Raw genomic sequence first — 14,600 nt, 5'->3', positions numbered from 1 at the left:
TTCCTTCCCTAACTATTCATTGACTAATGCCGACAGCGTAAAATCAGGAAATTCCTCTACATTATCCACAGATTTTCCTCTGCAGCTGCTAAAACACAGTTCTTTTATTACACTACAGTCACTTGTTTTCAAAACTTTCTTTTTTTAAAAAGTGTGTCATTCGATTTAAAACCCAAAACAGAGCGTACGATTAGCCCCCGTCACAGAGCCCACACTAAATCAGCATAAAGACACAAAGAACTGCGATCTCCTGCATTGAGAGATAATTCAATACCCTGGATTCAAGTGGAAGTCTTAATCTCTCCGACAAGGACAGATCTAAGCTTTAATTCTCTGGTCAGATTAATCAATGGTCAGTGTCTGCCGGTCAGTGTAGGTCAATACTCTGGGATTCCCCCTGTTGAAGACTGGATCCTCCCAGCTCAATAAAACATGTACTTTAGAACTCCACTAGAACAAAGGTCAAGCAATATTGGATTCTCTTCAGTTAAATGCTAATTAATAATTAAATCTTCCTTGACTGATAGTTCAATGCTCCTCCCTAATTCTGGACAAGATAAAGTGGACAAAAAAACTAATCTTTCACACTATAAGGAGTGAACAGGAAACTCGATTTCCTTTTTTTTAAAATCACACTTATAAACACATTACAGAGCTTTATCTGTTTTATCTCGTTTATGACTGTTTTATAAAAATGAAAACAAGATAGATATCTCTTCCCTCTCAAGTACAAAGAACAGAGGATGCTAGAATTACCCTCGCAGGTGTAAAGCCCAAAATCCCAGGTGAGATATTGATTGGCACAAAGGCCCTGTAGATAATTAAGCCCTCCCTCTCTCCTCCCCACTGTCTTAAACAGAACTCAGATAATGGGTGTGTATAGTGCCTTCAGATTTTATTACTTCAATATTACAGACAACATTCATCCACAGTTCACAGTTTCCTTATTGTCTCCATTTGCTGAAATCACCTGCTCATCTCCATGCTCCTATTGACCAGCCAATACAGAACAGTCCCTCCAAATTTTTTTTTTTGACAAATTCAGTCCTAGGAAACCAAATCTAAAATATTCACACTAATCGGCAAGTGACCACTTGCTCTGCATGAACCAACGTCTTTTAAATATCCAGAATTTTTCATGCACCACCTGTCCATACACATTAAACCACTCACCCAACAACCCCCATTTCTGGAATGTCCAGAGAGAATTTCTACACCATCTGCCACAGTGTAGAGTCTTTAATCTCCCTGACCCCTTTCCAGATCTACACAGCCAGGAGCATTATCCAGTGATCATTCCCCCTCTCTCTGTCCTCACCAGATCCCCCAATGTTATTGTTCCAGACACTGATCCCCCTCCTTTAAAAATAAACACTACATCAGAGTCTCCACTTCAAAGATCCCTGCTAATTGGTTTATAATACCTGACATCCTTTTGTTTAAGTTAATGCTCTCCTACACTAGCCTCGTTAATTTGGTGTTTACTGAAACCTTGAAATCTGCTCTTATTTTAAATCAGGATGGTACACTGAAAGTACCATAGCAGATTGTTTTTTACTGTGCAATTCTAAAACTTAATAAATAGAGGTTGGGGGTGGGGTGGGGTTTTAATATATTACCATCTGATGACATCAGGTAATGAGGACACAGGATCTATCTTAATACACCAAGGGGTGCTTTTTGAGGATGCCAGCATGTGCTATTTCAGAGAACAGCAGGCATATGAGGACAGTAGCAGGTGCTGAAGGCAGAAGCAGGTGCTTTCTATGGACACCAGCAGGTGCTTTCAGAGGACATCCTGAGCATATGTTTTCATAGGACACCAGCAGGTGCTGAGGACACCAGAAAGTTCAGTATGGAGACAGAATCTCTGATGATGCTAAATACACAGAACTGACATTAATGCCCCCCCCCCCCCCAAACATATAAACCTCTAATCAGAGAGCAATATGAACAATATACCAGATAGCATGTCTAGTACCCATTATATCAGGACCCCCTTACTTTCTTTAGATCAGCACTGTATACACATTCTGTTTTGCTCAGTCCTCCATGCCATATCATTCATCAGCCCTGTAATTGCTGGTAATTAACTAATTAAAGTTTTCCTTTTTTTCCTTATCAGGCATAGAATTGTTACCCTCTACTGATCAATGTCAAATAATTGTAAATGTCAAGCACTCTCTTACACAGAATAAATATGTTAAACAAACATATTATTAAATTCTCCCTTCTGCAATAGAAATCTGAAAGGGGACTAATGATGCCTCAAGTGAAGGCAATTCTATAAAAGGACCAAAATGCATAATTTATCAACATTTCTTTTTTTTTTCAAAATAACCTACATGTACTAACACATAACTGTAGATGACAAATTATGGGAGCAACACAGGTGTTCTAAAGATCCTGGCTTTGTTGTTAAAAATTCAGCACAATAAATGACGATCACTTGATACCTAGAACATTTCTTGCAATTAATTATGTGTGAACTGAGTTATCTATATCTACGTATCTTGTCTGTTAAATCATCTCCTGGTTTACTGTGATCTAATAGATTATAATATGTGATGAGTAAACATTATTCTGGATAATGACAGAGATTCGGTCATCTTCTTGGATACTAACTAAATATCAGGCAACTCCCTGATTCCTTTGGAATTTATTTCAATGGTGTCTCATGCTTTCCCAGTCCTTGCTGAATACAGTGAGAAACTATATATAAAAGTTAATACTGCTGTTTAAAATGAGAGAGAGAGACTATGAGAAGGGGGGAGAGGGGGTGTTCATTTGAGCATTAATATATGTACGAGATGTACCCTCTCAGTTTTGCCTCCCAAACCAAGAGTTCATTTCTGACACAGATGAACATGTTGAGAGCGAAAATAAATCTGGCATTTTTGGACACACCTGTATACATTTTTTTTTCTAAGATCAGAGTTTGGTTCAACAGACACAGAGTTCCATTACTTCAATAGACTGTTGCAGAGGTCATTCGAAATAATTTTTTAAAAAAAAAAAAAAAGGAGATTTAATCTATTCAGGACAACTTTGATACATCAAAACGACCTCTTTGTAACTTTTTTTGTTTTTGTTTTGTTTTTTGTCTAAACACAAAAATATCATGGTATTAAATTGTCTGAATGATTTTCCAAGGGTGATTTGCAAGGTATTATTCCTTGTAAAACATTCTTTCTCACTTGCTCTCACTTGATTGCTCTCTCTTACACACACTCTTTAACTGCCCAATGAGCTTTACTCTATGCAGAAATCGGAAAAAGCTTGAGTAAACTTTAGTAATCATTTCAAAATCATTTTTTTTTAAACTTAAAATGAAAATCTCTTTGCCATCATTACCATGTGTATTTCCAACATATAACAAACAGAATGATACCAGAGGAATCCAATCACTGGGGGGGAGTAACCAAATTTACCACAGGGGGGATACCTCAAAACTGAAACAATAACATGTGACCACAGAGCTCCCATAACAGCATCTTAATAAATCAAGCAGACCTCCTTCATCACTGCAGAGAGAGCTCTCATCTGGTTATAATGGATTTTAATGAAATCTGCTTAGTTTGATTATCCACAAAGTGCAGCCGAGCAGAAACCAGAGATGTGCACCAGATGTGTTGTCAGACATTACTTCACACACAAACTATCTACCTATAATAAACATGGCATGCCCGTAATCGGCTCTTTTTTTATTGGTCTATGATGAATCTACACATTTGCTAAACAAGACCTGACATAACAAAGATTTGGCATGCCTTCCGACACTTTGTTTATAATTTTACAGGCACGTGAAACAGGATATCTCCTATATCTCCCTAGCTTTCTTTAGCTCCAGATGATTGATCAGTACTTGTTGAAATACCATGGATATTGAGTATCTTTATTGAACTAAACACTCTGAAGTATTTAAAATCATTCTTCATTTAATTCTATTCTCCAAGCCTTAAATCTTTTTATAATTTACTATGAATCAATGTTCCCCAAATGTTATAAACAAAAGTGAAACAAGACAATGCCTTGCTCTGAAATCTGGCTGGGTCCTGTTTCATAGTAAAATGAACTCAGAAAATTCTTGTACAGGTTCAAAAGCAGCAGTGAAGTGAGGTGGAATGAATTATGATCAATTTAAGCATCAAGTGAAGCTGAAGAATCGTTTAAGGTGCCATTGACAGCTTAATAGAAGCTCCTCACTGGAACACAGGACTACTCATCCCTGATGCCACAGCACAGCATAAAACAACTGCAGAAAATTTCAGTTTTTTCGCTTAACACTAAAAAAGATGTGACTTTCAGTGCTTCTTGTAAACATGCAAGAAAACTTCTGTTTTAAAGCACTTCATGAATAGATTAGTATCTTTCAAGAAAGAAAGTTTTTTGCTCACATGAACATTAGAACCCAGAACAAGAGACGCAAAACACAAAGACAACACAGTGTCATTATTATAAGTATGATCAAACAAAGAGATCTTCTTTCTAGACATAAAAAGACAACTCTGTTACTAGACTAAAACACAAAGACAAATTCTTATTGTCACAGCTTCCTCAGACAAACAAACAACATTTGTGTCCACTGCCCACCAGATATACATAAAACAACATTCTCAGTCATAAAACATCAAAATTACTAAGAGAAAGTTAAAACTTTTCTATAATTTCTGGCTCATTTTGGTTTTGATTCCTTAATTCCACTTTTTCTTGCTTTTTTTTCAATTTTTGGCAAAAATAACATATGGCTTTGAAGTATACTATAAGCCAGTGTATGATTTTTATCTCCAAGCTACATCTTGAAGAAAAGAAAAAAAAATACGCAAGCTTTCAAAATTAGTGTCAAAATACAACAATAATATTTTGTTAACTAATTAAACCAAACCCAAACTAAATTTAAAACATCATAATGTTTATTTTTGTAGTCTGAATTCAATAGAAGCCCTTACACTATTTTGACTTCTAAGTCCTTATCAGTTAGATTTTAAGCACACAATGTCTAAAATTACATTTCCTGCCATTCATTGTGTTGCATGTGTATTTCATAATCTTGTTCAGCTGCAATCCATCCAAACACCCTTATCCCACCCTAAGTCACCTAACACAGTCCAAAATCACTCAATCAAAACAATTAAGTTTTATCTTAATTTACAGCCTGGATTCCATATTAATGACAGAAAAGTCCCATTTTTCAAGATATCTCAAATATATCTTTGAGTTTTTTCCATAAATAAAATGGGCTTTAGTTTAAAGTTTATTTATAATGCCCCTGGAATTTGCAGAGTTACTAAAAGTATATACTGAAGCAAATAAAAATTACTTTGGACCCCTCCCTCCCCGTTTAGAAAACGTGGACCCCACCGCTACCACTTATAAATAGATTCTTTTCACGTTTGGGAATGGATTTTACAGTTTTTTTTTTTTTTTTCTTTTTTCCTTGTCAAGAAATTTCTGGGTTGGAAAGTTTTTGACTGGGGTGGACCCCCAGGAAAAAATTCCTGGATCTGTGCCTGTGTGTTCTTATTTCTTTACTGACACCAAAATCCTACCAAAAAAAAAATCATCCAATGAACATCTCAAGCAAACTACTTGTACGATTAAAGGAAAAAAAATCCTCCGTCATTTATTAGCCAGTTGGACTCTCCTGGGGAAGTGAGTTGGTATCGGGGTTCACATGCCAGTAATTTCTTTCCCCGGCATTAGGCTCTACTCCATGATAATACTTTCCATATCTCAAGATCTCCAGATCGATGGTGGAGGTCCTGATAATCAGCTGAAGAGTCAGCAGGCAACTCACACACGGCCATTTATTCCATTTTTGATCAAAGTCCTGGATTGACTTTAGAGCAAAGGGAATAATGATCCAAATTAGAGCAAAGGGAATAATGATCCAAATTTTCTAGTCCCTGACCAATAAAACTAACTGGATATTGTAAATAATGAATAATTCAATGTCTCCCTGCTGATTACATTTCTACACTTCCTAAAGTCAGAGGAAGTGAAGGGTCCAATATTAATCAAAATCTCCCCAATCTCTTAAAAAGAAAGATAAAAATAGAGAAAATCAGTGGGACCTAATCTCCCTCCCTACAAATTACACTTTGTCAGTCCCAGCTGGGTATCTTTCTTTTGGCCTTTTGTTAAAAAATGCCTGATCTGTGTTGGAAAACAGTTTATGTTCAAAGAAAAGTCCTTAGTACAATAATTTTCCCTAAATTCAAATAAAATAATAATTAACAATCAATATAATAAAAGTACTCAATAGCCTGATGACTATCAATTTTATCTCCAACAACCACCCCACCCCCCCAACCCTGTCTTTAGATTTCCCACTCCCCCAATGTCAAGTTTCCATGTCTCTGTCCACCCATCCCCAATATACATATATTATAAAAACAATTATCCCAACATAGTGGGACAAACTTGATCTATTTACCCAATATCTGCCATATAAGAGTGACATAGTGTTTTCTCTTCTTTGTTGTACCTGAGTCGTCAGGTACAGTACAGGTGTTAATTTACCTCAAACGACACGAAGATTCAATAACTTCTGAACAATGATGGCACAGCTTTTCAAATATTTATCACCACAGTGTGGCCTTTATCCATTTTATAAAAATAAGGTCAAAAAAAGGTGTATTATAGAGGATAGTATATCCCTACTGAGAAGATTAAAGCCGTGTACAGACACACGGGTAGTGTTACGTACTGTATAAAGTCGTTAATGTGTAACAGTGATATTAATTATCTAATGATTCTTATACATCAAGTAATGTGTTATTTATTACAGATATCGTGATGGGGACACATTGTCTGTGTCACCTCTACGTTTGATCCTATGTATCAGTAGCAGAAGTCAGCAATAAACTGAAGATGACTAATCACAAAGAACTCTTAGGAATAAAACAGAAATATAACACAACAAAACTTAATAGTACATAAAGATCTGCTTTCACTTAACTTTTGACTTTGATTCAAGATCAATGAACATCCAATACCCAAGAATACTTTATGGGTGAAGTACGTTAAAGAAAATTAATCCAAGGGAGTGAATACGATATTGGGACAAGTGATATCAGACTGTCAGATAAAAGTGATATTACACAGGTAAAACTCAGTAAAAGATATACAAGTGATATCAATCTGACAGGTACACAGCTTCAGATCACTACAAGGGGTCCACAAAACAAGGACAGGATAAAGTTAGTAAAAAATTATCTTATTGATGTTTAATAAGATATCAAAATTATACTGACTAAAAATGATCCTAATTACTTTCATTCATTTACATCTACTTTTTAATAACTTTCTTTATAATGATTATGTAAGTCATAGATTCACACATTCAGTCTTTGTCTTAACAAAGTTTTACGGAGGCATTGACTCAGTCTTCTCCTACCATACTACATCCCCCCAATCAATTTTATAAAACTCCCCCACTCCCCTCCCCCCCCCCCACCACACACACACACATCAATTTAAGAAATCTATGAAAGTTACACAGATGGTATATTATCAGTTGTGACCATTACTTTTCCAACCCCAGTACTAGCTCAGTGTTCAGTTAGGACTGTAAGATTTCCACCCCCAGTACTAGCTCAGTGTTCAGTTAGGACTGTTAGATTTCCACCCCCAGTACTAAGCTCAGTGTTCAGTTGGGACTGTTAGATTTCCAACCCCAGTACTAAGCTCAGTGTTCAGTTAGGACTGTTAGATTTCCACCCCCAGTACTAAGCTCAGTGTTCAGTTGGGACTGTTAGATTTCCAACCCCAGTACTAAGCTCAGTGTTCAGTTAGGACTGTTAGATTTCCAACCCCAGTACTAAGCTCAGTGTTCAGTTAGGACTGTAAGATTTCCAACCCCAGTACTAGCTCAGTGTCCAGTTGGGACTGTTAGATACTAGCTCAGTGTCCAGTTGGGACTGTTAGATACTAGCTCAGTGTTCAGTTGGGACTGTTAGATTTCCACCAGGTACTAGTTGTGCCTATTTTAACCAGCCTCTTTATTTTCCAGTTTGACACTTTACATTATGTGCTTTCAAACCCATAAAATGGTGCTTTACTTAATTAAGATCACATTTATTCATTCACGCAAAAGAAGTTCTAATTTCTATTATCCCAGTATCTTCATGTAATTTGTGTTATTCATAATTTCATCAAGTTTATTATTAATAGAGGATCTCTCTCCATCACCAAACACAACCATGGGAGGGGTGGGGTAAAATTTAATCTGGGCTTCCCTTCCTTTACTCCAGCATGCTAGAGGTTTATGGTGAGATACTTTTGTCTGGACTCCGAGGTATAAGGGTAGGGGGACCTTAACAATGGCTCTTGTAGGAATACCCCTCTTCTTGATCTCGCAGTAAAGCAAGGCTTTCAGTTAAACAACTCTCTACACCCCCCTTCTTCCCAGTCTCCCAGCTGTAACATGCCTTTAATTCCCTGTTATCCCCTGATCCTCTGACCAGCTGGGTATAAATAAATTAAACAGGACCCCTCCCCTACTGATAATTAATAAAGTGTAAACTCATGATAAAGTCTTCTTTCTCCCTTTTCTCAACCTTAACCCTTACCAACCCAGAAATTGAAAAAAAATTCTAATCTTACATTCACAACTAGGAATTAATTTCGAGAACACCCACTGTTCCTATACACAATCAGGAGGGTCCTGACTTCATACAGAATGCCCCTCCCCCCTGACCTCCCAATGGTAACAGTTTGTTATCACAACCACCATCAAATGCCCTGTAATCCCCCTAATCCTGTGCCCAGCTGGGTCTGAATGAATCCGACAGGTACCCCCCCTTCCACACCATCAATCCCCCCTGTTTTATTGACTCAGTATTAACTTTATGATAAAGTCTTCAGACTTGCCTTCAATAAATAAACATATCATGGAATTAATGAAAATACTTCAACATACATGTATGTCTTACTAGAAATGTGTCTTGTATGCATGCATTATGACACATACACAACTCCAACTGATACTGACCCATACAGAAGCTTCATAACTTTATACTTCACAGTTTACCATGAAACTAAACTTTTCCCTTTAAATCCTGTTACCCCCAAACCTCTCCCTCTATCTTAAAACCCTTCTAACTTCATGACCAGCTTCAGTGACACAGGTCCACTCATAGAGAACAACTATCACCAGTAACATCTAAGATGGAGATACATGCAGACATACATGTATGTATAACATTAGTCTCATCCTACAGATGACTATGGTCCAGTCATCATCATCACGGTTACGTGACAGCTAAGACAGAAAGACAAACACACGTACAAGGTTGTCCATAAGAACTGAAATAGAAAGGGATAAGAAGGGAGTCTTTGGTTCCTTCCCTAGTGGGGGTTGAGGGGCAATGCCAGAATAACCGGGGGATTATGTCATTATAAAAGGGGAACTTCCCTGGCCCCCCGGGTTTATGCACAAATCTGATGTAACGTTAGATTTACCCTTCGGATGACCAGGGTTCCGTCAACATTGTTACAGTTACGTGACAGCTAGGTCAGAGAGACAAACATGTGGAATGTTAGACTTACCCTTCGGACGACCAGGGTTCCGTCATCATTGTCACGGTTACGCGAGTTCTCACTGACTTTGTTGGCAGGGCTTTGGTTGGAGTGTGATGGTGAAATGTCTACAAATACAGACAGCTCAAAATGATACAACAGTCATAACAACAATGCAATAAATTAATAAAGAATACATATTATGATAACGTGAAAATGTGATGAGACACAGTGCAAATATGTTCTGTGATAAACTTGTAATAGAATTCAAAAAAGTCACCATCTTCAATGACTGAAATACCATGTACACATACAAACATGTATACAAACATATACAAAGATACACAGACAGACAGGCACTTATTGGTGTGGATGACAATGGAAGACAGGGTTTCTGATGTGTCATGGTTAAATATAAACACAGACAGACAGACAGACAAACACTTACCTGTGTGAATGACCATGGAAGACAGGGTTTCTAATGTGTCATGGTTAAAACCTCCAGTAGGTCTAGAAAAAAAAAAACACAAATATATAGATCTCACATCATCAATATTTGCCTAAACTATCAGAGAAAAAAAAGATCAAATAATATAATCAGAAGAATCAACTAAAAAAAATTTGATTATTTCAATTTACCATTTTGAAGTCATATCTAGAATAGACAGAGTTAATTCTTTAATCCTGAAAATCACACATAAGCTCAGATACATGTATATTTACAATATGGCAATTGCTATCACGGATTTCTCTAATCATTTAATTTTTTTCTCTTTATCTATTGAACTTTTTTTTATTTATTGATGTTTTCCCATCTCTGCTTTTATTTACTTTTCCCATTTTTGCTTTTATTTACATGACTAACTGGCAGTGTAAACATATCCAAGAAAACAAAAGCATTAGTTTGTTCAAAATTACTGCCAGAGTTATCTACCCATTAAATTGTGTAAAACACCACCACTTCATTTCATATCCAGCACAACATAAAAACCCCACAGGTCATTCAATTATTACATGAAATACATAGCTAAATAAAACATAAGTGAGATTAAAATTTGAGGTATACCGATTAAATGCAAAAGTAATTCAAACCCAGTATACTATAGAGGGTATACAGTACAGAAAGTTATTAAAGTAATAAACATGACGATTGCTTACAAATGTAAATTTAGAAAATCTGATTAGTATAAAAAATTAACAGAAAGAGATTTCATACAAAATATTACATTGAATAATTAACAACCAAGTAATAATCATCAAATCATATATATATATGGAAAGATACATTTAAAAATCTCCGATATTCATTCGATTAACAAGCAATTAATATATAATTAAAACACACTCCAGCATGGTCAATGTATGGAGGTTTCAACAGGTTCTGGGAAAATCAAAGCTGTGTGGAGAAATTTATCTAAAGCAAGGGAATATTTAAATCCAAGGGTGTCTCATTATATCTCTTAGATTATCACTCACAATACCGTACAGCAGGTAATTTTAGCAGGATGCTAATTTTGGTTTATTTTAGCGTTATGGTAGTAACCCGCTAAAATTTTAATCGTTAAAATTATCAATATTCTTCATAGTTTTCTTTTGCAACGTGTAAAAACCATTTGTCTGCTAAAATAAATTATTGGCATACCTTTGAGCAAGCATAACGCCAAATTTAACACCCGCCAAGAAAATCTGCTATACAGTATTAAATCTCTACTACCTTATTATTTTATAAATTTTAATTTTTTTTCACAGAAAAGTTATTTTAAATAGTTGATCATAGTACAAAGATAACTAGTCATGACTGCTAGATAAAAAACAAAGTGTTCTTCCAGCTCACTTTCCTTTATGACTTATTTCAATCTGTTCTTTAAAACTTTCGTTAGTTTTTCTGGCTATAAATATTCATTACTCCGAAACTACCATGTATTCAATGGGACATAAATGAAGTTGGTTGTAACTGATTATACACAGGCTTTGGGGAGGACAGCTGTATAGGTATGTAATTATATATATGTGTTTACTATATCATGTATATATACAGAACTCTGGTATATAATGCTTTCGATAAATTGTATTAAATAAAATCTTACAAACATCACATACATAGCAGTTCTTTTTCTACAACAAACAGTCAAGGTTTTACAATCTTACTAAGGCTTCAGGGAATAATTTAGTTACATTTTAAACATCTGCTTTCTAAATCTGTGAAAATACTAGAGTTACTCTGAGCACTGTGCTCAAAAAATGATACCCTCAACTCCCATATGAGTATAATAGCAAAGTTCATTTATTTCTATGGAAAACCCCAAATATCTGTCTAATCGAAATGTAAAATAGGAGGTACACGATGGCACTATGTAATAAAAATTTTATGAAAGTCTTGTTTTATTCAGTGACATAGGAGGAGTTGCAGATAAGAGATGGATTCCCCCCAAGTATTATGGATATATGTAAGAACCTACACAGGGATAGAGACACCCCAATCACTATATACCACCAGCTTTTTTTTGGTGGTGGGGGGGGGGGGGAAGCAAATTCTCATCCTCTCAAAAATATGGATCAAAAAGGTAAAAAAAAAATAAAAATAAATGTACATATATTTTTAAGGACAGATGCACTAAACAAAGTTTTCAAAAAGTTATTATCAGTTCAGTCTAAGTCATATTTTATGTATATGGACTAAAAGACGTTAAATTTTTTAAGAACTTCAATGAAAATTCTTTCTAAGTTTATCTGTTATTGTTTATTAACTTGAGAGCTTTATCTACTGATCTCCTAATATGAAAACTACTCTATAATGAAAATTAAAAAACAAAAACTAAAACCTAAAACGTACAGAGGTCTGGCCGGTTCTGAGGCAAGAAGAGTTCCGTCCCTTGTCACCTCCTCTTCCACTTCTTCCTCCTCCTCATCTGAGGAGCCCTTCTCCTCCTCAGGAAACATGTCTATCAGCTGTTTGGCATACTTATCGAGGTCCTACAATATACAATGAAAACGTACAGGGATCGGTCTCAAAAAACCAACAAACAATATACATTTGTGAACAGGCCATAAAATAAGGACCCTTGGAATTCCAGAGGTGAGATCAGGTGCCTAGGGGGAACATACATTCCCTGTCAACCGGTCATACCTGCCATACACCCTATATATTGATCAGGTAGATGGAATAATGTGTAGTCAAATTTAATTAAAAAACAATAACCTAAAAATTGGTATGAAGTATGTCAGTCAAAATACAACCCACTGATAGTTTGTCTTTGCAAATAAGGTCATTATAGCAACCATAAAATTACCAAAATGCTGACTTAAAATGAGGTTGTTGAAATCCCTGTAACATCATCTTATTTGTCAGTAGCCTGTCTTGGTTTAAAATTGATTGTACTCAGATCATGCTCTAAAGTATCGAGTAAATTGGGAGACATTAACATCATAAACAGGTGAACATATACATATAACAAATTATTCTTTGGAATCAGGAATCATGATTTGTAATACAAAAGCACCAGGGCATATCCTATGAGACCCATATGGAGATAAGCTTTTGTAAAATCAATGAAGACATACCTCTGGTTTTTGGGCTTTACTTGAGGGTCTTTGCTCTGAAAGAGAAAAAACAAAATACTGATATTACATAAGAATCATTATTACACTTCTATAAAAGAGAGGTTCTTATAAGAGCAGCACAGGAAAAGATATATTTTAAAATGTTTAGAGTGATTTGTCCACCCATGAATGTCTAGATATATTTCTCACTCTGCTCCTCCATTTCTAAAATATAAATCCTCTGTAAACATTGCTGCTTTTAAAGACATGTAGCAAACCAAAATCTCAGTAAAATATAAATGTAAAAATTTCTTTTGATCAGACTTTTATTCCTGAATCTCTTGTTGCTGTCAGTATTAATTGGTAAGCTTCCTGCCATAAGTGGCCCTGTTATTTTCCCCCCATGCTGCTTATGAATGAGTCTGACAAGCTGAAGGGTAACACAAAATGGCTCTACTCAAAGGACACCACAAACTTACCTTCCTCTTACAGGGAAAAACAAAACTAACTAAAAGCATGCACGATCACATCAATATTTCAAGAAACTCATACTTAACTATTACAGACTTTAAACTGAAATCTTTATGCATCAACAATACTCATACATCTTATCTTATTGTGTTATTTTACATTCAGTGAAACCAAACCCAGAACCTTATCTGATATAACGATGTACCGGTACTGAGTGGTGAATTAACAGTGCTATATGTTTCAATTTAAAAGATACTTATAAATCTGATAGACAAATATAAAATTTTAGATACAGTATATATTACATGTTAAGACATGTGCTTTGTGCTGTGGTGGGGAAATGAAAGGGGTGGGGGAGAAAGAGGGAGGTTGAAAATCTTTCACTCTGGGATAAAGCACTTTGTAGGAGAAAACTTCATTAGCTACAGTTTCTCTACAAGGAAAGTTTTACAAAAGAAAAACATACCATCAAATTTTCTTTATGCATTATAAACAAATTGAATAGTGTAATTTATTTCTTTAAAAAAAGTTATTTGTTCTGTATTTCATGTCTAGAAATCCGCTGATCTTCTCTTGCCACCTTTTGTAAAACTTTCTAATTTTAATAATGGGATTTTTTTGTTGTTGCTTCTAAAACCAACAAAACACTAGGAACAATCCAATTTTTAAAAAAACAAGATTTTTCACCTGGTACAAGTAAATTGTACAATGCCAATTTTTATACAAAATTTTTTTAAAAAATTTTGTCGTCTTTACTTTATAGATAAAATCCAATTGTCATGAAAAGTTCCTGGTATAAAAAGCAGGTAAAGTTGGGCGGGGGAGGGGGTGTGTTGCGTGGGAAAAGTCCAGAGTAACTATGACAATGGAGACTGAGGATCGCAACAGCTGAACAATTGAATTGAGTATCATTTATTTATTTATGTTCAATTTGTCATAATTTTATTACCTTCAGTTTTATAGACTGCACTAATAGACATGATGACTACAGTTAAACTTCGTTATCTCGAAGTTGACGGGACCGTTGATGAACTTTGAGATATCCAGGGGTTCGACATATCGAGGGT

General features: G+C 35.5%; 1 protein-coding gene across 5 annotated transcripts in view; it reads right to left on the bottom strand.

Annotated features, from left to right (window-relative positions):
• LOC133197465 (serine/threonine-protein kinase mig-15-like) overlaps positions 1-14,600 on the bottom strand; it is a 45,307-nt gene that overhangs the window by 19,281 nt on the left and 11,426 nt on the right. For 4 of the 5 annotated variants that reach the window (XM_061333519.1, XM_061333522.1, XM_061333523.1 and 1 more), the window contains 5 exons: positions 13,084-13,118; positions 12,356-12,495; positions 11,623-11,637; positions 9,971-10,032; positions 9,553-9,650 (listed from right to left, as the gene is read on the bottom strand). In XM_061333519.1, the coding sequence (XP_061189503.1) occupies positions 9,553-9,650; positions 9,971-10,032; positions 11,623-11,637; positions 12,356-12,495; positions 13,084-13,118 (350 nt within the window). The remainder of the gene's footprint in view (positions 1-9,552; positions 9,651-9,970; positions 10,033-11,622; positions 11,638-12,355; positions 12,496-13,083; positions 13,119-14,600) is intronic. The other variant, XM_061333520.1, reaches the window with a different exon arrangement.

Source organism: Saccostrea echinata, unplaced genomic scaffold (genome assembly GCF_033153115.1).
Source record: "Saccostrea echinata isolate AGI-Se365-2 ecotype Australia unplaced genomic scaffold, CSIRO_AGI_Sech_v1 ptg000030l, whole genome shotgun sequence".
Taxonomy (NCBI): Eukaryota; Metazoa; Mollusca; class Bivalvia; order Ostreida; family Ostreidae; genus Saccostrea; species Saccostrea echinata.
Note: the sequence above shows the minus strand (reverse complement) of the source record. Positions and strands in the feature narration are given on the sequence as shown.